Source organism: Calonectris borealis, chromosome 9 (genome assembly GCF_964195595.1).
Source record: "Calonectris borealis chromosome 9, bCalBor7.hap1.2, whole genome shotgun sequence".
NCBI lineage: Eukaryota > Metazoa > Chordata > Aves > Procellariiformes > Procellariidae > Calonectris > Calonectris borealis.
In genome coordinates, this window is record NC_134320.1 from 11,095,147 (window position 1) to 11,120,829 (window position 25,683).

The 25,683-nt window shown below is 38.5% G+C and overlaps 1 protein-coding gene across 9 annotated transcripts in view; it reads left to right on the forward strand.

Moving 5' to 3' along the window:
- The first annotated feature begins 7,317 nt into the window (after positions 1 to 7,317).
- The window catches only part of RHBDD1 (rhomboid domain containing 1), a 56,087-nt gene continuing 37,721 nt past the window's right edge, over positions 7,318 to 25,683 (forward strand). For 5 of the 9 annotated variants that reach the window (XR_012674833.1, XR_012674834.1, XM_075158214.1 and 2 more), the window contains exons 1-5: positions 7,318 to 7,406; positions 9,899 to 9,978; positions 15,130 to 15,213; positions 16,010 to 16,528; positions 19,868 to 20,000. Coding sequence is in view for 7 of the 9 variants with exons in the window: in XM_075158214.1 (XP_075014315.1) it covers positions 16,096 to 16,528; positions 19,868 to 20,000 (566 nt within the window). In the remaining 2 variants the exon portion in view is untranslated. Of the gene's footprint in view, positions 7,407 to 7,948; positions 8,090 to 9,898; positions 9,979 to 15,129; positions 15,214 to 16,009; positions 16,529 to 19,867; positions 20,001 to 25,683 lie in introns of those variants that run through there. The other 4 variants (XM_075158208.1, XM_075158209.1, XM_075158210.1 and 1 more) reach the window with 4 other exon arrangements.

A 25,683-nucleotide genomic window follows, 5' to 3' on the forward strand; every position in this document is an offset into this window, starting at 1 on the left:
CGCGCAAGCCAACATCTCGTGAGCTCCCACCTACCTCAAGGACTTGGCCCAGTATAGGGCCTGCTACATAATCTCTCCTCCGAGAGAAAACTGGCTATAACACACAAACAGGAGAAAAAAAGAATCTAATGAATGTACTTCTCTCTAAATTTTTGACTGGCTTTTCCTCCTTATCAGTGGTATTACCTTCAAGCAAGCAATCATTAAGTAAACAGATCTCACAGAAAAGTCATTTCAAGTACAGATTTCTTCCACTAAATTCCCTGGAGTGCCCACTCTGTAGCCCTTGGGCAAAATCCAGCATGAATTTATCTCGAGAATAGGCCAATGCTCATTAATCAAGCGAAGGCCTGGCTGAAATCTTCACAAGTGGCTGCGCACAATGCTGAGACACCTTGTTGTAGCTGATCTAGGTACTCTGTGATGCCAAAAGCCAAAAAGCTGCCAGAGATCATTATTTTACAGATGGAAAGCCAGTAAAGAGAACAAGGAAAGTAATTAAAAAATACATTTCTCAAGCTCATTGGACAGAGATCAAAATTAAATCACAGAATGAATAATCAAAATAAATGTGACAGGTAGCAGAAATATATATTATTCAGCTGCTGAAAGAAAAAGCTGCAAATAGGCTCTCACAAGTTTTTAGGAAGGGAGGAAGGGGTCCGCAGGGCAATCCCCATGGGAATTCTTTGACTCTGGGAAGTGGGAGGGTTCATCTCACTAATGGCTGAAAAACTTGCCCTTCTACCTAGAAAGCTGGAAGATCCCCAGAAGCCTAAACAAGTCCTAGAAAGTTTGCATAAACACCCATGCAGATGGCTGAGCGCTATCTTTATGCCCTTGTCAGTGCTCATTCCATGCCAATTGCAAGCCCTCTGCCCCGACCTCTGCTTTGTTCCAGTGGTGGCCTTTGAAGTGTGAGATTCCCGCTGTGGAGATTGCTTGTGGGACAGGACAGCCCGGGGCTGTGTTACTTGTTCTAGCTGGGAGCTGTACTGCCTTCTCTGAGCACATGTAGAGGATGATGTGAATCTTGCCTGCTCCAGCCCTACCCAACCTGTGGAGACAGCCCCAGTCTGATCCCAAGCCCCTATCCTTGTGATTTTGTTTAAGGAAGATTAGATCTATCAGCAGAGGATTGACAGGCAGTCATCTTCAGCAGAGTGGAAAATAACCCGGAGTAGTAGGACAGCAACCTGTTGCAGCTGTTTGCACAGTGACTGCACCATGGCAGACCATTTCTCAGCCTCAGCTGCCTGTCACAAGAGGCAGTCACAGAAGTACAACATGGAGGCATCTCCCCCTGCTATCCCAGGTCTGAAGGACGGCTTCCATCTATATTTGTTGATGCCACCAACAAGATGCCACCAACTACATCCGTCTACACATTTCTGTCTTTGTCCTAAGGAGACCGTTATGGCTACAGCAGCACTACCACAAAAACAGGGGTGAAACTTGCTATTTGAAACCAAGCTAGAGACTGATGCTTATTTCCTATACATACACAAGAAAAAGCATCATCCCTGACAGACTCACCAGTTATTTCCACTCAGCTGCTATGCGCAACTTCCAGTATGCCCTAAAGTCAATCAAGAAAAATGGCCCTCAATTTTTACTTAACTTTGAAGTCCACTGCTTCTATTTCAGATTTGAATAACGCCTTGTGCACCTGAAAGCTTGTCTACATTTCCTATCTATACTAGCTGATCAAACAAAATGTATTATATTTGTCAGAAAATTCTGATTTGCCAGGTTAGAGTGAAGTTTCTCCTGAGCTGAACCTGAGTAACACCCAGCTACAAAATACAAGCTCCCAGGTTTGGTGCTATTCAGTAGTTTTACTTAGTCTGATTATAATTCATACATCGTTTTCTATGCTAAAAATGCTTAAATGCCTTATAAAGCCAGTTTGATCTTCATGTCATTTACTTTTCTCCTTTCTACAGCAGCTTTGTAATTTCTACTGAATGTTTTATGAACAGAACCGATAATGACGAAAATTAAAATAACGCTTTGACAGAGCTTACCAGTTTTGAATTGCCACTTTCAGATTCACTGCCCCTTTCTTGAATATCATATTTGCCCCTTTCCTACTCTGGAACAACCTATGTGCCGGGGCCCAGCTCCAAGGTACCTGAGCAAGGGGCAGGGAAGGTCCAGGGGTGGCAGCTGAGTTCAGCCAAGAGCCCAGATCCCAGGGCAGCCCACGGTGATGAGGCAGCTCGGAAGCAAAGCTGGGAAGTCAGGATCAGACACAGTGCCAGGATGGCCGGACTGAGCCACCAGCCTGCAGGCCAGGCCCAGCCCAGCCAGGGCAAGGCTATGGTGGGGCTGGAGACCAACACTGCTACAGTCCCACCCAGGAAGGGACCAAAGGCCTGGGGCTGACCTTACATGGGGCTCCTGGGCCCACGGGCAGGGGTGTGGGTGGGGGACCCAGGTGAGGCTGGTCAGGGCAATTAAGGCCTATCAGTGCACTCTGGGCCATGACAGATGCCTTCGTTAGGCTTAGTTTTGTTAAATAAAACTTAGTATGTTAAAGACGGCTTTAGAAAGCCCATTCAGTTAAAACCAACAAAAAACAAATAATCAACTCCCATTTCAATACTATGAATATTATGACATACTATGCCTCCTCACTACTTCTGGGATTCAAACTTCCAAGGGAAATACAGCTTCTTTCATTGTATGAAAACAGAAATAAAAAGACTGAATTGTGAAGTAAAATTTTAGGACCAGTCTTCCACTGGTATCAGCCCCTCTTCCAAATGCTTCCCCACCCCTGCCTCTTCTCTCAGGGGGACGTGAGACGGGTTGGTGAGCATACACATTGTAGAACCAAGGTTAGCATAAAAAGACAAAAACCCGAATTCTACTCATATCTCCATGAGAAAATAGAGAGCAAGAAAGGACTTCCAAAAAGTCGCTTAATGTAATTTCTAGAGAAATTCCTTTACTATCTTTGACAAATCCTTCTTTACAAGGAGTGCCAGATAAAGCCCTCCAGTATTGCCTCTGGATTAGCCCAACTTTGAGAGCCGGGAACCTGGGAGTACTACAAATCGACGTTCCATCTCCCTGGGGGAGCACCTTGCTTTCATTGTCCTGGCATCTTGCAGGCCAATGGAGCACACAACGATGTCATAGATTACTGATACATCCTTGCTATAAAGCAGTTAAAATTTCATAAAAAATTGGATCAAAACCCATGTTTCCATAAAGGAAAACATTATGTGAATGTTTTATAGAAATGGGAAATAATCACAAATTTTTCACAGCTACAGTATTAACAGAAAATTCCCTGCCAGCAGCAGGATAGACTTTAACTTCATGATTTGTATAAACTGTGAATGATGAGATGTAAATTATGTTGCCACTGAAAAAAGAACTGTATTCAAAAGAATATTTTCTGCTTATAGTATTATTACAGTTAACAACTTTCAGACTGTTTTAGTAATGATTATTTAACATTCCTGTGGTCAAGCAAAATGAAGATAGATGTTTGCATATACACATTTTTAAATCAATTTTAGATGACAGGAGGTTACTGTCTTGTTATTTCATAACCAATAACTTTTTGCATTATAGTTTGTTTTCACCAGTGATCTCAAATTATATACTCTTTGATTTTGATATCTTTTTTAGAAAGCCCCTTAGTTGCGTAGAGAGATTGCCTGGTACCATCTTCTTGGCATATTTCACACATTCATTTCCTTAACATCGCCTTTTGGTCTACTCTGTTCTCTTCTGGTCACATAGAACAGCTTAGGCTTTTGAGGATGAAAATGCTTTGATTTAACTGAAGTCTCTCAACGCAATGTGGAAGTATCTGGATAAGCAGGAGGTGACTAGATGATCAAAGGCCCCTTTGGCTGTAAGTGTTATGAAACCTTTTTGATGTTAGTCCGTTTCTTCCGGCCCACGTTCAGACCAATACACTTTTTTATTTTCCACCAGATGTTTCTTCTGTTCCTTCTGGCAGATGATATGAACAGATCGAGAACCTCCAGGATCTATTCCTTTTTATCTCTATAAGCTGGAGAGAAAGCATCTACATTTTTCACTCCATTTGTCCATACTGCATTATGAAGTTATAATGTTGGTGATGATGGCAGCTGAGCTGGAGAAAGTACACCACCAGCTAAGGAAAAGTTACTATGGGTGGGCTACATAGCAAAGACAAAGTTAATGTCAAATCAAAGACTCCGAAAGAGTAAGCTCTGAATTCATACAAAACATTTGTTATCAGATTATATTTCCGTATGTATCTCTCGGAAGGGCTTGCCTCCATGGTTTCCCAAGCATTATGTTGTTTTCAGAACCAGAATGGTAGCAGTGGTACAATAGCTGTGTATAAACCAAGAACATGTTCAAACCGATCCTTTAATCATCTGTATTTTGTTAATTTTCTGACAGACTCATAATATTCCAGGTATCAAATTCTGGGTTACTGCTTCTCTCTTCTTCTACTATTTGTAAACACTGTCACGTACTGACAGTCTAGGAAACTACAGTTCCTTTACTGTAACTATGCTTTGACATTCTTCTTACATTTGTAGGCTAGCCCTAACTAGTTCCTTCAAGATTAACATAAACAGTGTTTCAAATATTCTGCTATCAGATTCCCAGCATTAATTAAAAAAATATCCTACAGATATGGATTTAATTTGCATCCATGCATTCCATAGCAGGCTGTTCCTTCCCAATTATTTCATGTTGAAAAGCCTCAGTATAAATCTCAGAAAAATGAGTATTCTGAGACCTGCTCTACTGCTCCTAAAACCTGTTTAAACCTTGCACTATTAAGCAAAGGAAAGATCTCAATGTCACTTTTTCATTATGGGTCAACATATGACCAAGCTGTATGTTTACACTGATAATAGCTGTATTATAAATATTTACATGGTTTATATAGTTAGCAGTAAGGCGTAAGCAGTGCTAACCGTATGCGTCACTCCTGTTCTAAGTGTACATGGGTTATGAAAATGATGTTTTTGTTTATTTCTTCCTTATTTTCTTTGCAAGTACTGAATTCTCTTTCTGATCAGGCCAACCATAACTAGGAAACAGAACCTATACTGTTAATAGTCGCTTAAATGGAAAGGGATATTGTCTTACATGAACTCAACTAACCTTTTATGTGCCAGCCCTTCAGCTGAACTAAATTGCTATTCTTACTCAGGAACATCCTTCATGTTGAGGAAAGCTGGGTAATCGCACGTATGGGACATGTATGAGCAAGGCTAAAGAAATAAATTTCATCGATTTTTTAATTTTTCCATTAAAAAAAGTTGTAGCTTGTGAACAGTATTTCTCACTTTATTAAATTTTATTGATAAGAAAAATGAACATTCAGACAAAAAGGTAAAAGAAATCCATGAGGTAAATGGTGGTGTGACATTAAAGAAAGAGAGCAGCAGGTGTGGTGTTTTTTTTTCCTAACCAGCTATTTATGTAAGTATAAAATAATCCAGAAGATCTGGGGTTTTTTTAGCAACATTTGTGTAGAACAAGAAGAAAACCAAATTTTAAGAACTTAATGGGTATCAAATCCCACACTTGGGTAAAAAGTACAAGAACAGTGTTTTTTTTTAATCTATCCACATATGTGGCCCATTAATTATAGTATCTGAACAGATCATTCATTTACTTAGCCTCCCATTGTTCCTGTGACTTCTAGCCTTGCTGTATCCGTAAGGACCTGAAAAGAAGGAATATTAATAAATGATTTCTCAGGTTGACCCAGGAAGTGAACTAGGAATGAAATCCAGATCTTCTAAGTCCCAGAAGAGAACCACAACCTCAGGACTTGTACATCCAGTAATAAGATTTGGATCTGTACTCAGGCAATAAATACTGCATTGTTAAGAATTATGGACTGGAATTATGACTGTATGAAAACGCAGTACGCTATTACAGAAAATGATGCCAATTATAGAAAACCTGGTGTATGTTAGAAAATCTATCAGTCTAGGCGTTTATAACTCCCACATCCTGTCATTTCTATGAATTATTATGATTAGCATTAATTGAGGTAACAGATCTAAATGTACCAAAACTAAGGAGCTTAAGATAACGTGTCTAAAAGGTGGCACACACTGAGTCTGCCCTCCTCTTTTGGCTTCTGTTCATTCTTGGAAGAGAAGACTATGCTGAACTTGCTTGTTTTGGCAAAGTCTGCTCCTTTAACTTGATCTCCACCCTATTTCTAGGAATTCAGCCCCTTTCATGCCTGCCAGTCTGCTGAGCTGTGTGCTGTTTTTGGAAGGGCAGAATACAATTTTCTTATAAATTCTATGACATACTTGTATGAATTGCCAAAATGTTCTATGAAACCTAAGTGCCACATTAATGACGGCAAAATAGGGCCATTTACATGTAGCTTTGGCTATGGATTTTGTATGATTCATTTCTAGTCACGTCTTTGCACCATCAGCTTGCCAACATTTCTATAACTTATTATTTTAGGCATTTATAATGTATTCCCTACTGAACGTTAATAACAAAGCTCCCAATCTAGATATCTGTATCAAATTCGGGGAATGATACTTAACACCAGTGACTAGTACTCGACACCAGTGAAACTTATGTGTTCATCTAATTGCCTTTAATGCTGGAAAAAAATTAAAGCGGTCCAACTATTAAACTTACAGAACTAGTTATTGATTTGCATGTGCAGTAAGACATTTTCAAAGGGAATCTAATTATGCATTTTAATGGTAAGTAGTACCAGTAACCGATATTTTCACAGACGTTATTAGAATAAACACAAGTCAAAGCCTTCCAACTGGGAAGTTGGGCACCTTTTATCACCTGGAGCCAGTATTTTACCAGAACGTACTTGCTGAGGGGTTTTGCTTAGGAGCCGGTGTGCTCCTCGTCCGCTCTTAAAACACCTCCTTATCTTCGCTAATTTGTATTCGCCTCAACACCCTTCCGCAGCCTGCAGTGCAGATAAAGCTAAGAGGAGGCACTCGCCCACTCCTCAGTCATTGCCTCAGCTCCTAGGCGGAACTCTTCTGAGCGACGCGACGCCCAGGGCGGAAGACGGCACTACACGACTGGCAACGGGCCTTGTGTCGGCCAGCCTCGGCCTGCCGCCCCGGGGCCACGCTACTCCCCAGGCCCGGCTACTCTGCGTCAATTCTAACGCCCACGCCAGCGTCCCAGCCCCAGCCCCAGCCCCAGCCCCAGCCTGACCGCGCTGCCGCGGCCACAGCCGCCGCCCCCTTCCCGCCCCGCCTCTCCCACAGACTGCGCCTGGCGGCCCGGGCGCCTCCCGGCGCACGCGCGGCCGCGGCGAGCACCGGGGCGGGTCTGGAAACCGCCTCTCTCGCCGCTGAGTGGCGGCCACGTCACGTGGTGCGGCCGGAGGCCCTGGGCTGCTGCTGCGCGCGCCAGAGAACGTGAGTGCCGAGGCGGGCAGGGGAGGGGGCGCGCGCCGCTGCCGGAGCGCTTGGTGCCCTCGCCCGCCGCCGCGCGGGGGCGGGGAGGCGGCAGCCAGCCCCGCGGCGCCCCGCCGCCTCCTCCCGGCGGGCGCGGACCCCTGCTCCTTCAGCCCGCCCCGGCTGGGCCCGCCGCGGGGCTGGCAGGGCTCGGGCTGGCGGCGGCTGGCGGCGGCTGGCGGGGCGGTGTGAGAGCCCCGGCGGGGCGGCGCCCGCTCCTCTCTGGATGGAGGCGTGAGCCGGCCGTGAGGGACGAGGCGGGCTGAGGGGCGCAGCCCGGGAGTGGGTGTCGTGCCTGGCGAGCCGCTGGCCGCCTGTGCCGGGCGGCTGTCCGGTACACCGAAACAAAAGCACTTCAGAGGCCTCTGCGCTGGGGAAGGCTTCCCCTGAAGCCGTTAGCTCTCTGGAGCCGGCTTCTAGCAAGTTGCCCTCCGCCGAGCTTAGCTCGTCACCTGCCGCTGGAAGCAGAGTGGCGGAGCGAAGTTTATGGAAATGAAGTGAGAAATTTCAGAAATCGCAAAAATACCTAATATTTCACACTTTAACAACTCCTAGCATTTCCCCCCGCCCATTTCTTGCGGACGCTTTTGGGGCGGTAGAAGGAAGCAGCGCCTGGAAGAGCAGAGGGTGTCACGTGGAAAACGGTAGGGATGTGACAGTGCTGGTTCCCAAGGTCCAAACCCCAGATGCGCCTCTCTTATCAGTAAACTGCAGCAAATTCGTTTTAAATGCAGTGACACCTTAATATGCGCTGCATATTAACTCTGTTAATAATTTATTTTATTTCCCTTCAGCAATATTTTTTACAGATTATGTAAATAATCAACTGATATTTTTTTAAAAAATCTGACCAGAACTTTCTTTCCGTGTTAAAATGATAAATGGTAAAAAAAAAAAAAGCCCCAAACTTGCAAATAACTTGCACCTGTGTCAAAGGCGAAGCAGTGACAAATGTACCTCAATCATATTTTTTTTTATTACACAACTTTCTTATGTTTGTGTACATACCGAGTTTAAGTAATTCAGGTGTTTATAAAATGTATTTAATAATACCTGAATTGGTTTAATTTCCTGAGATAGCGCAGTGATGTTCTTCCTGGAGCTGCATTTTGTTAATTCAAAGAGATTTGAGGTCTTGACAAGAGTTAACATAACACTAATACTAGAAAGTGTATATTTCTGAATTGTTTGTATGTTTAACCATATTGTTTAAAATGGATTTCATTAGGAAGTAAGTTTCCTGTCCTTCCTTTCTCCTACAAACTGCAGACAAATTTTCCTTCGAAACCACACAAACTAAGGAGTACTAAACTTGTAAGAGCCCTTGTGCTTCGCACTTCTGAAGTAGAGTCAGGAAAGCATTGGTTGTTTCATTTTAATTATATTACAAAATTCTTGACATAAATAGAGGAGGACGCTCTTCTGGTATAATTACGCAGTTTTAGTATGGTACAAGTGTAAGTATTGCAATCAAGGAAAAAAAAACACACAAAACCCCTGACCCTAATTAAAGTAGTTAAACATCTGTGAAGTTAAAACTCTAACTGGCCTAATCTGAAGTCCACTGTTCTGATGTATTTTTATTTTTTTAAACTGTGATACCACTTTACCTTAACCAGTACAGTGATATAGCTATATATATTTACGATTATTTTACTTCTTTAACTTGAATTATGTGTAGATGCATTCTAGCATTTTGAGAGGTAGTTACTAATTACCGTCTGTTATGAGATGGGGATAGTAAGAATATTGATCAAACCTTTCAGTGTCCCTTTCCTTCCACAAGACTGGGAAGGGATTTAATATGTCCATTCTCTCCCGTCAAAATATTTTGATAAAGTAATTCTGACTAACTGACCACAAAGGTTCAGCAAGAACTGATGCTTCAAAGAAAGAAATTATCTATTGACATATTCCTTTTTCTTTCTAGCTTAGTCAAAAATGCTTTATCTGTTTGATTATATGTGGCATATAAATTTAGAGGTAGAGAAAACTATCTCTGTGTTGCTTTTAGGTTTTCTAAGCAAAAAAAGCAGTGGTAACACATTGCTGTTGTGGCTCCTGTGTAGGTCCTGAACAGATTTTTTTTTTTTTTCAATGAAGGAAAACTTTGTAATTTCTAAGGAGAGTTGCTAAAATGTAGACTTTCATAAGCACAAATTATAAAAATCTATAAAGGTTCCTGCTTTTTCTGTCTGTTCTACACTAAAATGACTTACTGATTTGGCAACTGCAGCAGAATTTCCATTATATAAAACTTGTATAAGCAAAAACTACTCCTTTTGACAGTTTATTTATAATCAGCTTCTTGACTAGAATAAGCTATAACCGTGAGAAGGCTTTTTATTAGGTTGTTCCATTTCAGGAACTGATTTGTATCGCACTATGAAAGACTGGTGTGATCTCTGTCTCCAGAGGAGGAAATAGGGAGTATCACTCTATATGTGTTACAGGTAGATCCTCTTCACCATAGATGAGGCCTCAGTTTCAAGGCCTGTGAACAAACCACTTCAACATTGGTTGGCTACCAAAGGTAATGGAGAAACTGAAAGATCAGGAAGGAATGAATTTAGTGGTAGATTAGTCACATAATGAACATATTTTCAGTAATTTCCTGGATCACAGTGTAAAGAAGTTTTCAGTAATTGTTATTCTGATTTTTCACAAACTGAAGAGGTTTTGAAGACTTCGTTACATGAAATAATGTTTCTCATATTGCTACTACAGGATTTTTTGGGGCCTTTTTTTAACTTCTATCATTTATTTTTCTTCTTGCAACTTGGGATTACTGGTTTTGTTCAGGTTCTGGCTGCTTAAGTCACTGCTGTATAATGCCCAATGTGTAAATTGCCTGCAATGCAATCGTATCAGCTTGAGGGTCAAGCTGGTGTCTGAAATGCATAATGTAATTTCCAGAATAAGTCCTCCAGTCCATGCTTAATCGACTATGTTGGTGCCGAGGGAAGTTCTGACAGAGTAAATGTACAGCTGATTCTAGCTGTACATGGTGGTGGAGTAGCTCCTTAGAACCGAAGGACTGTTTGGACAATCAGACTGACCTCTGCTAGAATTAATACTGTCAAGTTTGTATTTCCCCGAGAGTGGCCTAGGGAAGCTCGTTGGTTCTACACGCCATGTCCTTGCGTGGCATAAGGAAGTGTTGCTTGCTATGACTTCGGTGTCATTGTAGCCAACTGAATAATTTGAAGACTTTGCATTAGAAGTGGATGCCATGTAGGAAATGAAGGCAGACAGATAAAATATAGTTACCTTAAGCACATTTTAGAGATAATGTTAGTAGTCTCAAATGATGACAGAGAATATAACTGGTCTTTACAATGATAAGCCTTAAAGAAAAGTCCAGTAGGTGCTTGTTCTGATGTTTAGATTTGCATATTGACTCTAATTAAATTTAAATAAATGATAAACATATAAAGTAAATTGATTTCTCTTTTGTGATTGAAAACATGAGTCGAAATTGGCAGGGATTCCAGTGATATTGCAAGTTAATAATTATAATGAAACAGTTTGAATAACTCTGTATTTTAATTGAAGGATGGACAGGTTGCAGCCTTTAAGTATTTTTCTTTTTATATTAAATAGCAGTAGTCAAACTAAGGAGGCAATTAGAAGCCTAAATGCTTAGTGTCTCAGATGTTCATACTTAAGATGTGAGGCAGAGTATGAGATCTGACCTAGTCCCTTCCGTTCTTTCCTCTGAAAGCTGTCTTATTTATTTTGGGATGAGATGTCCAAAAGTATTATTGGCATATATTGTTTAAGATGTATATATTTTATTGTGAATAGTAATCGACACACCCTTCAGAACTCAATTTTCAGTTTGAAGTTGAAGTTGTTATCTTAAAAGCTTATTTTGTTAAGGGCTTCTTTTTAGTAGTACTGAAGAGGATTGAAGAACTATAAATATTTTCAGTTTTCATGCTGAATCAGACATAAGAGGCAGAGGAACTTCCTTATTCTCACAGAAAACTTTGAAGAACATTTAAAATAAAATGTGGCATATTAAAAAAAAAAAAAAAGACACTGTGACGTAGCCTTTTATGCAGTAATTTTATGTTGATATTTAACTTTGTATTATTTCCTTTCAGCAAGGTAGTTACTGACTTAAATTATTTTAAAACATTTGTATTACAGATGTATGGCTTCTCATACCAAATTCTGAAACGTGTTTTTTCAGTTTAAAGTTCAGTATTCGTTTGTGAATGAATGTACATTATGCCCTTTAGAGGCACATTTGATTAATCCAGAAGTCAGTCTTTATAAAGTAATTACTTTTATAATTATGTCAGAACCTTGTCTTTTGTTATGAACTATGTAATTGACTATACAGTTCAAAGCTTATTGTAACTGACAGCTGTGGTTGACCTTCTCCTTGCATATATATTAAATATAAACAGGATGATTCACTGTGTTTCAAATTTTTGAGTTTTTTCTTGCATTGTTTTTTTTTTTTGTTATGCCTTCATTCCCCACCTGCTTCCAAAGTTTGAGGGCAATAGTAAAAGGGTTTACAGTTTGCTTCTGCTTCCTTTGTAGGACTCTTCTTTTGCCCTAAAAACACTGTTTCTGTTTCATTCTTTGCTTGGGTAAGTCTTTGTACCCTGAGACTGTATCTTCATAGACAAGTAGTGTGGGCCTGTTGAGGCTTATCTGTAGTGTGAAATGGTTTATGCTCAGGATCTGATATTCATCCTTTACATGTTTCAAGTGTTTTTTACATTGGTCTAGCTCTAATCTGGACACCTAGGCTGAATGCCCAATTTTTTCTGGAGTGCACTCGGTTCTTTCCTGGAACACATCTCCTGGTTTAGCTTCATCTGAAAAGAGACTAGTTCGTACACACTCAGGCCACTCCACAATGTGCACCACAGTGAAGTCAGTGGGGGCAATGGAGAAATTCACTTCAAAATCATACTCCTGATCTGAACTGAAAGAGTAACCCTGGGATTTTTTTCTGTCAGTGGAGAGTTATACAATGCTAAGGTACCTCCATTACAAATCATTTTTGCAAAGCAATGGGAAGAACAAAGCAGTTCTAGAGAGAAGGCTGGTGACGGATCTGAAGGTCAGGATGTGCCATGCAGATAATGGCAAAATGTGTAGATCACGGCTGCATTCACCCTTGGTGGGAATGAGATATTATACGTCTTCGTCTATTCATAAAAATCTAGGTTTATGTCATGGTGTGATTTTTTTTTTTTTTTTTTTTTTTAAGGAAAAGGGCAATGGGCTGGATTTTGCTTCACATCAACATAAATCAAAATTTCAGGGTAGTTCTGTCCATTTTGGGGGGAGCAAGGGTACAGGGAGATTCTTTTCCTCTAACTTCAAATTACAGCTATAGGAAAGACAGTGTAACATTTCATTTTAACTGATATTTACTTTATTACATGATTTTTCAGTAATATGAAGTCATAATATTTTATGTTTGCCAAGTGAGCAAGGGGAGTTGTCACAGTAAAAATAACAGTTTAAATGCTTTACACTTGGTTAGTACAAAACAAACAAACAAATTCTGAGAATGTTTAGTTCAGACATTTATCTTGAGTAAGTGACAAAAATGCAGACACGTGGCAGCCTAGATACAAGACAAATGTCCATTTCAAGTCTGTTCTGGAAATTTGTACATTTTGAAGTGGGTGGCATGTTTTCACAAACGAAAAAGAAATAAGTGCTTCATTGTTTCAAGCCTCATTAGACTTTTAATAAACACAGTAGAGGCTGAGGAAGAATGTTCAAACGGTTGAAAGCTCCATATATTTTAAGTGAGTTGCATTCCAGAAGGCTCTCAAGTAACTACTGTTTTCTTTCTTACATCTTTTTCAATTATAATCAAACACATAATGTGTCTTGGCTGGCATTTTGGATCGTTCCCAATAATGGGAATGTTTTCTAATACATGGCACTACTGCCATCACTGTAATCCCAGACATGTTACATTATTGTACAGATAAGTGCTGTTTGAGGGTTGCACATATGTTAAAAGTATTTTAATAGAGAATTAAAGAGTATCAAAAGGTGTGTGTGTGGAACTTTAAAAAGTAAGACTGTAGTATTTGGCAATTTGAACAACATGGTATGGCAGGATTTTGGTGTTTACACATAACTTGGGTTTAAATGATGTTGACTTTTAAATTCTAACAGTTTTTATGTCAACTGTTTTGTAGTGGGAAAAATTTAGTTATGTCAGTGGTACGAGAAAAGTCAGAGGTTTGGGCAGGTGCATATAAGAACAGTTTGGGGATGATGGTATACCTGGTATCAGAGCATGTAGTGTGGAAAAGAGAATGACTTTGATTAAAATTTTGATTATCTAAGTACTTTTTTTTTGTAATGTTAACATTAAAAAGTCAAAGGCTGACAATGTTAATTATCATCTGCAACAATCAATTTACACTTTAAGAGGTCTTAGCTCATTTGAACTCATTTGTAGGGACTACAGCTGTAGTCTCTGATTTAAATTGTGAGGATTACAAACTTGTTTTTAGAGGCACCAGTGTAGTTAGTTATATGTTCAAGAGGCCTGGTATAAAGCGTGTTTCTGCTGTTTCCACTCTGTTTTGGGCAAGACTTAGACGTCATGTAGCATCTCGGAGATTAGACCATGGGAAAAAATGCAGTGAATTTCCTTTTAATGTGGCATATATGTTTACTTGCATTCTGTTCTACTACAGTTGTTTTGAGGATGCTACCAGGGTTTTTTTTCTTCTCTTAAAGTGCTATAATAAGCATAAATGCAATTTAAAGAGAAATCCAGAGACTAGGATAACTTAAACTTAATTATAAGAAATGGCGTTAATTAACTATGTGTGTGAGCTAGCATGGAAGTATATGCTTTTCTCACTTAGATATAAGTAGAGGAAGTAGGCTGGCCCCTAGGTGATCATCTTTGATGTTCAATCCTGTGCAGGATTCATAGTTCCTTTCGCTGTTATAGGATAACATCATTCAGAGGAGATTTCCTTCTTTTCCATGTGTTCACTTACTTTGTGCGGTGCAACCCGATCAAATTATTAATGATACTCTGAATACCTAAAGAAAAATGTTTAGTAAAGTGTTTGCAGGCATACTAATGGTCTGTAGAAATGTGCAGTTTAGTAAATCCTAGTAGACATAATGTGGAATGTTAAACTTTGCATCTTGAGCTGTTGTCCTTTTCTCCTTACAAAGGTGTCATTTTTTTCTGCTGTCCTCCAGAAGAATAGGTTGTTGTTTGTTTAGCTACTAAAAATGTTTACAGAGGAAACATTTGATGTGATGAATTGGAAAGGAATTTAAACTAAATAAAAAGTTAATATATTAGCAACTTATTCTAACAATTTTATGAAATGGAAATGGAGGTGACTGGAGTATTGAGATGAGAATTTTGTATATATCTAGATATTTCAGGAAGTTTCATTTGAAACCTGATGGCGAAGTTTTGAAGAGTAAGTATATTTTGCTGGCTCTGCGTAGTTGATACTTATGTATCATATTATGTGGAATTATATGTTGCGTATCTTCAATAGTTCAGCAATGAACTGGCATCCTAGAGGTGGAGAAGAGTGGCCATGCTATTGTTGTGCCATCTTGGAGAGTTTTGAGAACTAAAAATAGTACTGGCCAAGTTGAGGTAGCCCTCAGAAGCTACTTGAAATTCAGTGTCTCTTCCTGTCTTCTGCAGGTGGTTCCACTCTCTAGAAAGTCCACGTCACCTTGTGCTGTATTCTCCAATGCAGCTTCCTCTCTCCTTTATACGCTTGCACAGGTTAGCTCAATGACCTTTCTCAGTTTCTGTCATAGTAACCCTATTTCTAGCTAGATCTAGAACTTTTATAGCCCTTTTTTATCCTCCGTTTTATCTGGCATAAATAGGGCGGAGATGAATATTTTGCTGTAGCTGTCTAGAAATTTTATGCGCTATTCTTGTATATGCTTTTCTCCTACAGCTTTTTTTCTCCATTGCATGCTTTTAAACTAAACTTTGAATTCTAGTTACTAGGAAAGCAATAACAATTTTCAAAGCTTACATTTAGGAGTACTTAGCAGTGTCTCTGTTACTTTTTGAAATTGTAACTTTTAATTTTCATTCTTAGCTTGTATTGAATATTTGTAAAAGTTGGAAAAATGGTCATGAAAAAAAATGTATGTAGGAAAGATGGGAAGCCTGAAAACTGAGAGTTTAGAGAAGAATTTTTGACTGGTTTCCTTCCTGAAATTTTAATAGTTGAGAGTGAATCAGGATATTAATGAGAACATGTCGAGAACACCCAGGAATTTTATAGATGAAGTAAAGCCTGTCCAGGGACATGAAAGAGAGGTTGCAGTTTTTCTCATAATGCTTGTCGGGATTATCTGTATAAATCCCTTTTATTTGTGTCTTAGACCAGTTGAAAAACTGTGATTTCCCACCTCCCCACTTGAATTTTTGTTCTGATTTAAAAAAGAGGTCTCAGCTGATTAGCTTGAAGAATTTGTTGTGTTTAAAAAAAAAAAAAAAAGCAGTGATGAGCTTGAAAACACCCCGTACATGTATAATAATGTAGATACCTTTTTTCTTTCAGAATTTCCAAAACTTGCATGGTTTTGAATTCGAACAAAAGACTAGAAATCGGAATAATCTTCACATTTCTTTGAATAAGAAGTAATAATGCAACGAAGGCAGGGAAGAGTCAATGCTGGACTGCTCTTGCTGCTTTATCAAATTTCTCAAGTTGGACTCCAGAACATTCCTTCTGTTACCCTTGGGGTACTTGCATTGAATATTTTTCTTTTTCTGAACCCTGTGAGGCCACTGCCTGAAGTGTGTATCAGTGTAAATGAAGGCTTCTACAGAAAGAACTGGCAGCGTTTACTGCTTTCTCCTGTCCACCATGCAGATGACTGGCATTTATATTATAACATGATTTCCATGCTTTGGAAGGGGATAATGCTGGAAAAAAAGCTTAAGAGCATATGGTTTGCATACATAATTGCAGTATTTTCAGTGCTGATTGGAGTTGTTTATATGGTGCTGGAATTCATGCTTGTGAAAATTCTGGATGATCCTTCGTATGAAATGAATTGTGCTGTAGGTTTTTCAGGTAAGGCACATGGTTGGTCCAATTTACATATGTAAAATTAATATTTATAGGTACTATATAGCAATATTTGTTGAATGCAGAAAATGGATAGGTGTACATCCATATGCATGTATGTGGTTGTTATGTCAATAACATTATCCTATTTTTTTTAATTTAAAGCGCGTACTTTGGGTACATGCTGTACTCATGGTGTCATTGGGACCTAGCATTAGAAGGCAAGCCCTCCTTTTCAACCTCTGAGAAAGGTGCTTCAACACCTCTGAGGGTTCCCTGTGGTATTCGAATCGGTACTAGTTGGAACATCCTAGTAATTGCTCATTTGGAGCTTCAGATATTTGCTGGTCACCCACCCTTTCGTAACGAGACATGCCCAGTTCTAATATTGGCCTTTATGGTGGCTGTAGGGGCCCTGAGTGTAACCTCTTCCCCTGAGGAGTTTGGCTGCCTGTGCCCAAGGACAGGGCAGCTGTGACCCACCTCAGACTAGTGGGAAAAGAGGTGTGTGAGATGGCTTTCCCGCATTGCTAAGCAGCTGCTTTTAAGCTCAAGCCCTCTGTGTCATCCCTCTCTGAGCTACATTGCATCTCTGCCAGGCCATGTGCTTTTCTGACCTGGACCCTGATTTCACTTCCTGACTTTCTTTGGCCTGGCTTTGTCACGAAGATGTGCCTGGGGATCTGGGCTCCTGGCCAACCCCACTTACCGTCACCAGCCTGCCCTGTGCACCTTGCCTAAGGACTGTGGGACTGGGCTCCTACTGGGGAGGTTGCCGCTTGCCTACCTCGCTGTTCCCTTTGAATACCCTTCCTTTGGGGAGCATCTCCCTCTTGCTGTTCCCTAACAGTGACTGCAGAACCCTACTGAATGTTTATTACTAGTAGTAAAATGGGTGAAATAAGTGCACTCAGTCCAGTCTCAGCTGGACTTTCTAGGGTTAGCTCTTGTATGGTACTCCAGGTATTGCTGGGTGATTCGTGGGGGAAGTGTGCTCTGTAACACTATTCTCTGTGAACAGCTGGGAGGTGCTGCCATCAAACTTCTTTTTGAACCTCTTTTCTTGTATCACCCTAGACTGTAGGATGAGAAGTTGAGTCTTAGAAATTGTAAAGAAGTATCTGTTTTGGGTATTCACTTAAATAATGCACCATCCATGTGAGGTTTTTCCTATATGTTCCTATCAGTCCATACCTAAAACCAGCTTAGTATCAACCCCATTCTTGCTAGGAATGAGAAGGGTGAATATTTCAAGGATTTATGATGAAACTTCTTTATACTATATAACTGGGAATATAATACTACCATGTAGTGTTGAGATTTCACGGTAAGGTTTTTTCACCAGATTTGTCTCCAGCTTCTCACTTAGCTAGATAGCAATTTATATGTCCCTTTCCTCGAACCAACAGAAGGGAAGTTAGATGTAGTGATATAATTATCCAGGTGATGCAGGTTTACGGCTTCCCGTGCTTACGGCAAAAGGGACCATGTTACTGAACAGCAGTGGTGCTGGCAGACAGGACAAGCATTGGTGATGGGCCAGAGGGAGTCCCCATTTCATTCCTTACAAGAGACTCCTGTCAGCCATACTACAATGTTGGCTGGAGCATGTTTTGGATTTTTTAGTGAACTAAAAAAAGAGCAGGACTAAGCCTCTAATCTACTAAGCCATTTGTGCAGAGGACAGAAATTCAAGCTTTTCATCAGTTTAGGGATTACGTAGTTGGATTCTGATTTACGTGTTCTGCAAGATAGTTTAGATCTAGCATCGAGTACTGCAACCTGTTCTGATGTGACTTACCTTTTGCAGCATCTTTTGAGTATTCCAAGCTTGGAAATGTGGGACTGCAGCCTATGCGCACGTGCATTTGACCATTATTCGGGCAGCAGATTAAAGTAGCTCTGACAGAGTTAGTATCCATAGTTGATCTTTCTACACCTTCAACATTCTCAACATGACCATCAGCATAGGTAATTTCTCTTCACTTGAGGCAAGTGGCATGTATATGGCACAGCTGTTGAAGAAAATATGAGTATTTTCCTGATAACAACTGTTTCTTTAAGAGCCAATCTGTATGCATATTTAAAACCTATTTGCTGTACCAGGTTTTAAGAGTTTTAGGATGCCTAGATTTTTTAAAAAATTATTTTATTTTAAATGGATGAAACAGACCTTCCCCTTTTTCCCCCCTGTGTGGAACCTGACAATACACCAGGTCAGGCAGTTCCAATGGACACTTAAACCTTTTTAAAAAAAAAAAAAAAAAAAAAGAAAAGTAATAAAAATTGAAGCTCTACAGACAGGGTTCTGATAAGCCAAGGGTGGATTGGATGGAGATGATTCCTAAACTATGCTGCTGCTATTGAATATTTGTCGCCTTTAGTAAATTTATAGTTTCTGAACAAGTCTAGTTTTATGAGCAGCAAATGGCGTGAGCATGTGTGTATGTGCATACACACATTCCTGTTTATATTTGATCCTAGAATAACAATATTTACATCACTGGATAGATTAGCGAATTTTGCTCTCTCTGGTTTCCTATGCTGTTAGAAGGGGAGGGAAACCTTTTTAATGTTTTTATTTAGTGTATCTGTACTGATGTTCAACTCTACTATCTTTTCCATGTCAAATCTTTTCCTTGTCGATTTTTCAGATTTTTTTTTTTCAAACAACTGTATGCGCTTTCTCTTTAGAGGAACTTTTTCAAAACATTTTGGAAGTTCCAATAAATTATGTGAATTCATTCTGTCATGTCGGCTATTGCTTGCATGATAAAACAGTTGCAGTCAATTAGAATTGAATGATTACTTATTGTGATTAAAGGTGATTTATCTTTTTTTTTTCCAGACACAAGTGATTCTGGAGTATATGTAAGATAATTTTCCATTAATTCAGAATCTGAGCCTACTGTTGAGCTTTACATGCATCTGTTTGTCTTGTTTTCAGTAATGGCTTTTCTCAACTCAAGGAACATTTTTTTTTGAGTTCAATAATTTTGTCAATTATTTCAGCTAGAACTCCCATTTTAAAATTATGTTTGTACTGTTTTGAATACCTGAATAGCTACAGTGAGTAGGCATATTAAAAAGCAACTTAGAATTGGCTGTTATACAAATATGTAATTTTTTATCGTTTTCTTTTTTTTTTTTTTTTAAAAAAAAAAAAAATCACTGAAAAGTATCACTGAAAAAACAGCTTAGAGCTGCTGTTCTGGCATGCAACAGTATGCTTTGTGGTGCTGTGAAACTGCATGGTACTTCAATTTCAGTAGTTAAGTTGTTTGCATTTCTATATTATTTGGGCACAAGTACTTATCTCTTTATGTGATTTCTTCTTGTTTGCAGGAGTCTTGTTTGCTTTGAAAGTTCTTAACAACCATTACAATCCAGGAAGAGTCAGCAGTGTCCTTGGATTGCAGATATCCAGTAAATATGCTTGTTGGGTGGAGCTGGTGGCTATTCATTTAATCTCCCCAGGGTAAGTGCATTTAATATTTCAAAGTTAGGAGGAGAGTTTTGGGCTATCTGAAGTAGTTTGAAATGTATTATGAAGTATGTGTAGTGTTAGCTGGTATCCAAATGGAGTGTTGGGGCTACAATTAAGTGTTGAGGCTACAGTCTGGTTTTCTCCTTAACACCCTCTATTTTGAGCACATTTCAAAATAAAAAACTGAAATTCTGTGCTCAGAAGGTATTACTAAGTATTTGAGGGAAGATAACAAAAGTTGATGGACAAGGAAAAGGGACATGCGTTTTCAGCAAAGTAACCAAACTAATATACTGTAGTGCCGAGGGCTTCAGTAGCAAAACAGCATTCCACTGTTTGCTTGCTATTTCTGTTCTAGTCCCTTCTGTCCATTTGTTGTAGTCACTTCTGTAATTTATGATAAAGCTATCATCCAGTATTGAGCAAATTCTATACATTTCACTGTCCTGCAGTCTTGCTGATCGTCTCCCTCAATTTTCCTGCGTGCTCAGTTCTGCCAGCACAGTTCATCTGCCCGTACCTCTGTGAGAATAGTGCCTTTCTCTTCTTTAGCAGTTGATCTCTGGAGTTCTAGTTGCAAATCAGTAATTTTCTTGTATAATATTTTATAACTGTCAATCATATTGGAGAATATATGTGAAGTACAGACCATAAACTTACAAACTACCAAATCATAGTTTATATACAATTTCCCGCCTTTCAGAAAGATTTTTTTTAAAAAAAAAAAGAGGAGAGCAATACTGACATACTCTTCGTCAGATACTATGATACAGCAGATAGAACATTTCCTAGACCAGAATGAGAATTCAAATATTACTTATGTTAAATACTGGTTTTATTGCTTTATGACTTACTGCCTGATTGAGTGCAGCAAGGAATCCTAGGTTAAAAGACAGAAGAACTTCAGAGTGCTCTGTTCCAAATGCAATTTTGAGTGTGAGCTGAGAGGTCACTTGCATGGCATTACTAGAAGTATAAACACAAAGTTTTCAGTACATTAAAAACATTCTTCTGAAAAATATAAACTGTCATGTTAGCTGAACATAGCTTTTATTTGGTGATATGTTTAATAGTACTGTTTATTTTATTATTAAGAATAATGAAAGAACATTATGTCTGAAGTAAAACCATGAGCATATCATACTGTATCTGGTAGAGGAAAAACATGAGTTTAGTGGTTGGGTGCTGTTGTTTTTCAGTTGCATTACTGCAGAAATGTCTTCGGGGTAGAAAGTGTATAGAAGGTCCAGAAATAATGTCAAAAACCTTTTCATAATTTTATGGTAGCTTAGGTTGCTGCCTGGTGTAAAGAACCTCTGCCTTGTTACATGCAATCTTGATAGTTAGGACAATTTCACAGCACTTAAACGATAATGGGGGCCATAGAAAACAAGTAGTAATCTCAAAAAAATTCATGTCCCAGAACACATGTTTAATTAGTAACTGCCAACTGCCTTGAAATGAACCATAACAATTGTAGCTCTCAGAGCGTTGCTCTTACATGCTCATCTGTGTGCTCAGGGCATGTTGTAATATTTGAAGTGTCTGATTAAATGGTGTTCCTTTGTAGATCAAGTTGCATAATTTAGTTTTGAATAGATAAGAGGTCAGTAATTGGGGCAAAATTCTGTCCCGTCAGAAAGACATGCAATAAATTTGGACCTGCCTTAGTGGAATGATGTATCAGGATCACCTGAGAATCCATAACCAATGGAGGACTCAAAAGTAATATTGAGGTGATTGAAAAGTTTGATTTGTGGGCTAGGAGAGGATTTAGGGTTTTACTGGAATCTGTTAATTCTTTTCTTTCTCATTAATATTTTTGTTATGGGGAAATTTTAAATTTTAAAAGACATGTAATATCCTTCTAATCTTTGCCTTCTGTAAAGCAAGGACATTGAGATGTAGGCTTTTTATAGCAATCCTTGGGATTATTTCTTTGATGGAAGAACAGGCATGTGAAAAGTTATCTTATGTTTAATCTCTATGCCTCTTCCAGAATTGGGCATGTGGTATCTTAAGTCGTCTATCCCTTTTGCGTGGAGGTGCTTTACCTATACTCACTACTAGAAGAAAAGCTTATCTTTCAGGTTGTTTCTGAAGTAACTGAAATATTTATCAGATGGACAAAGAAGACGCCTTGGGGTTGGAAGCTGGACATTACAGTTTTTTTCAAACTTCTTTTTCAGAAAGTTAAGAGTAACAAAGGATGAAAATAATGGCAGAGTAGAAAGCAAGGAATGGAGAAGAGCAGAGGATGTTATTTTTTTTCAGTGTTCAGAAACGTTGAGGTTTGATATTGTGACTGTCCAGAATTGCTCTTTTCGCAGTTTGTCAGAAATAGTGAGACTTGCTATTCTGGAGTTCAGAGAATATCAGAGATGTCTAACATTTCTGTAGCTCACTGCATCTCTGAAAATGGACTTAGGCATTTCTCTAGGCCTCCTTTTGACCTGTGTTTTGGTAGGTTTTATAGTTGCTGACTTTCAGGTGTCTGAAAGTTTTCCAGATCTGTGGATGATGCAATCCATAAAGTGTATAAACCTTGTTACTTGAGTTTTTTCTATTTTCTAAGTTAGTTCTAGCCTTAAGTTTGTTTCCAAGTTTCTCTTCATAACTTTTTCTAAATAAACTATATTGGTAAGTGTTGTTCTGAGCCAGTTCTGTTGACCTTTTTCTTTTTTTGCAACTTAAGATGCTTATTAGAGTTCTTCATCTTAAAAAAAAGCGAAGACTTTGCAAACTGAGAACTATCCCACACAAGAACAAGAGCACAGCAACAGATCTGCATTTGGCAAGAGATACACATCATTGTCATAAGCATTCATAGCTGACAATTGAAAATGTTATACAGTTATAATGTATAATGAATCAACAATGACAATTAGTTGTTGCTTCATTTCACCTGGGTTCAAGGATCCACGGGAAACCAAAATCTCAAACCAGATCATGGTCAAAATAGGTAAACATAATAGGAATACTGAGCTTTTAATAAAAAAAACCAACCCAAAAACAAAACCCAGAAAAATTAATTTATATATTTGAAAATATAAGAACATATTTTGACAAGTCTGGTTTTAAATTTTGATTATTTTGCCTTGTACACTTCACAGTCTCAACCCTGGTACAGCATCTGGTGCGAATACAAGTATTTTGCATAGCTCTAATAAACTTAACCTCGTGAGATCTTTTGTGTGTATCTATTTTCCTATTTCATCTGCTTTTTTAATTTCTCACTTGTTTAATGCTTAGGGATATCACTGAGTCATCACTGGTTATCAGTCAGATTTACTGTTGAACTGCTTATTATGCTGTTTACTGATGAGAACTGTCCCTCAGGAACAAAAGGGCTAAGAACAACCGATCAACCAAAAAAAACCCAGGTTAGAGAGGAATGGCATTACATGATGAGAACCATTTACAGCCTTTCATTCTTTTGTCAAACTTAGCTTTTACTTTTCTATGCTATTTTACAAAATTGCTAACAAGTTTCCCATTTCCATTTAAAGAAGCCTGTATAGGGCAGTGTAAAACAAGTTGACTTTTACTTATGCAATCGTTTAATTTGCATTCAGATAGGTTGTTTAGCACTGTTAAATTGACTACATGGCCTGTTTTCTAAGCAAGAGTAAATTTTGTAGCAAAGTGTTTAAATTGTCATGTGCAGATGACTGTGCTTGTGTTAATTTGGAAATAAATTATGTATAAATACATGGATTTGATTCCCATGGTCTCAAAAAATTAATTGTTTTTCAAAAATGAAGTTGGTCTAGATTCTTGTAGTACATCACTTTGATGTTATTCCTTTGTTTGCTTGTTCAGTGAATGCATGCTTCCTAGCCTAGCCTTGGAATAGGAGATGCATGGAAAGAAGATCTTTCCACAAAAGACTGCAGCAATGGCTTAAGCTAAAGACATGCTTTTGTTGCTATATAAGTGGCTTTGTCCTGTGGTAGAATTGCGTGCGTAAATAATAATGCCTACCAGGCTTTGGAGTTTGTTGTTAGGAAGAAGTTATGGAAGTCCAGTGATAGGTGTAGACTTTCTTGCTCTGTTTTCATTTGTTGAGTCAGGTGACTGACACACAGAATTGAAACAATTCAGGATAAATTCACCAACAGTGAGGAATTGATTTGAATTCATTGTGAGGCCACTGGAACAATATTAATGTAAAAATTAATACGGAGAGTCTTGTAAACATTGGGTCAGAACTTCTCATATGCGAAAAGCAAATGCAGTCCAAATGGCTTTCCCTCTAGTGATACCAGTTTTCATGGAAATTACACAGCCAAATGAAAATGAAAAAGTATAATTAATTCTTTTTAGAAGATTTTTCTGAAGTAATGTGCACATCAGCTTGATGGCAGATGTCTTCAGGAAACAGTACTTAGACATATTGTATAATTATCATTAGTATGAAGTGAATGGTTGAGATAAATAAGATCTCTGGGGATATCTACATTTTCAAACAAAAAGTTAAATGAGACATCATTTGAATTTCTTTGTTCCAGGGAGAACATTAGTTAATATTGATAAAGCTCATTGACATTTAGAGAAAAAACATGCAATTTAAAAAGTCAAGACCCCTGTTTTTATTCCCATTCAAAGTTTAGCTTGCATTATAGAAACTGGAAGTTGTACTGTGGAAAAAGAAATTGTCTGTCAATTTTTCTTTATTAACCAGCAGGAAAAAAGGCAGTAGTTTATCATGTTGCAATCAGGAGAATGTTTCTTCATTAGTCTAACTGAAAAATAACAGTCAATTTTTACCTAGTAAAATATCCATTCCAGTCAAGACATTGCTATTCTTATGAATAGTGTAGAAAGCCTATTTTAGAATCAGTTGATAATGGAGGTTGCTTTATCACTGATATTGTAAGAGTTTTTAATTATATCCAGGATTATTTACTGTATATAAAAAGCAGAAAAAAGGAGTAACCTCAGGTTTCTGGATTAGACAAGAAAGAAGAGTGGAATTTATAATACAAGTGAAAGGAGCCTTGGTAATATGTGTTTGGACAAGACTTCTTCACACAACTCATTTTGTGCTTGTTGTAAACTGTTTATTAATTTCTTTTCAGCCAAAATCCATGGCATTTAGTTCTAAATTTTGCATATAATCCTGCCTTGTGAAAACAGTTGTAGTTTTGCCACTAACTTTGATGTCTGCCGATAAAACTCAGACAGCCTCATAGGCAAGAAATCCATTATGCAAATTTTTAAAAAAGGCAATCTACTGAAGAATTAAAATTCACTGTAAAATGTAATAAAATATCAAGAAGAGCGACATTGAAGTATTGTTCCAGATTAGTTGTTCAAATATATTTAGGTTCATCAGAAATAGGAATATCCACTTTGGACTAAGGCATGTGGCTAGAAGAACGTTAATTGCATGTGTAAAACAGTTATTTTATGTAATTTACTTAAATTGAATAATTCTAGTCTACCTTTTTATAAAATAAGAAAGATTATAGAGGACCTAAGGGAACCTGATCTCAGAACAAATGCTCTGAGTGATAACTTCAGAAGGACAAACGTATACGTTTATATACAAACATATATGTGTGTTTATATATAATTTATACTTGTCAATATTTAGTCTAATGCACTTTTAAAGATCATCACTGTAATAAACTCTGATTGCTTTTTGCAGGGTCTTAGTAGCCCCCTCGTT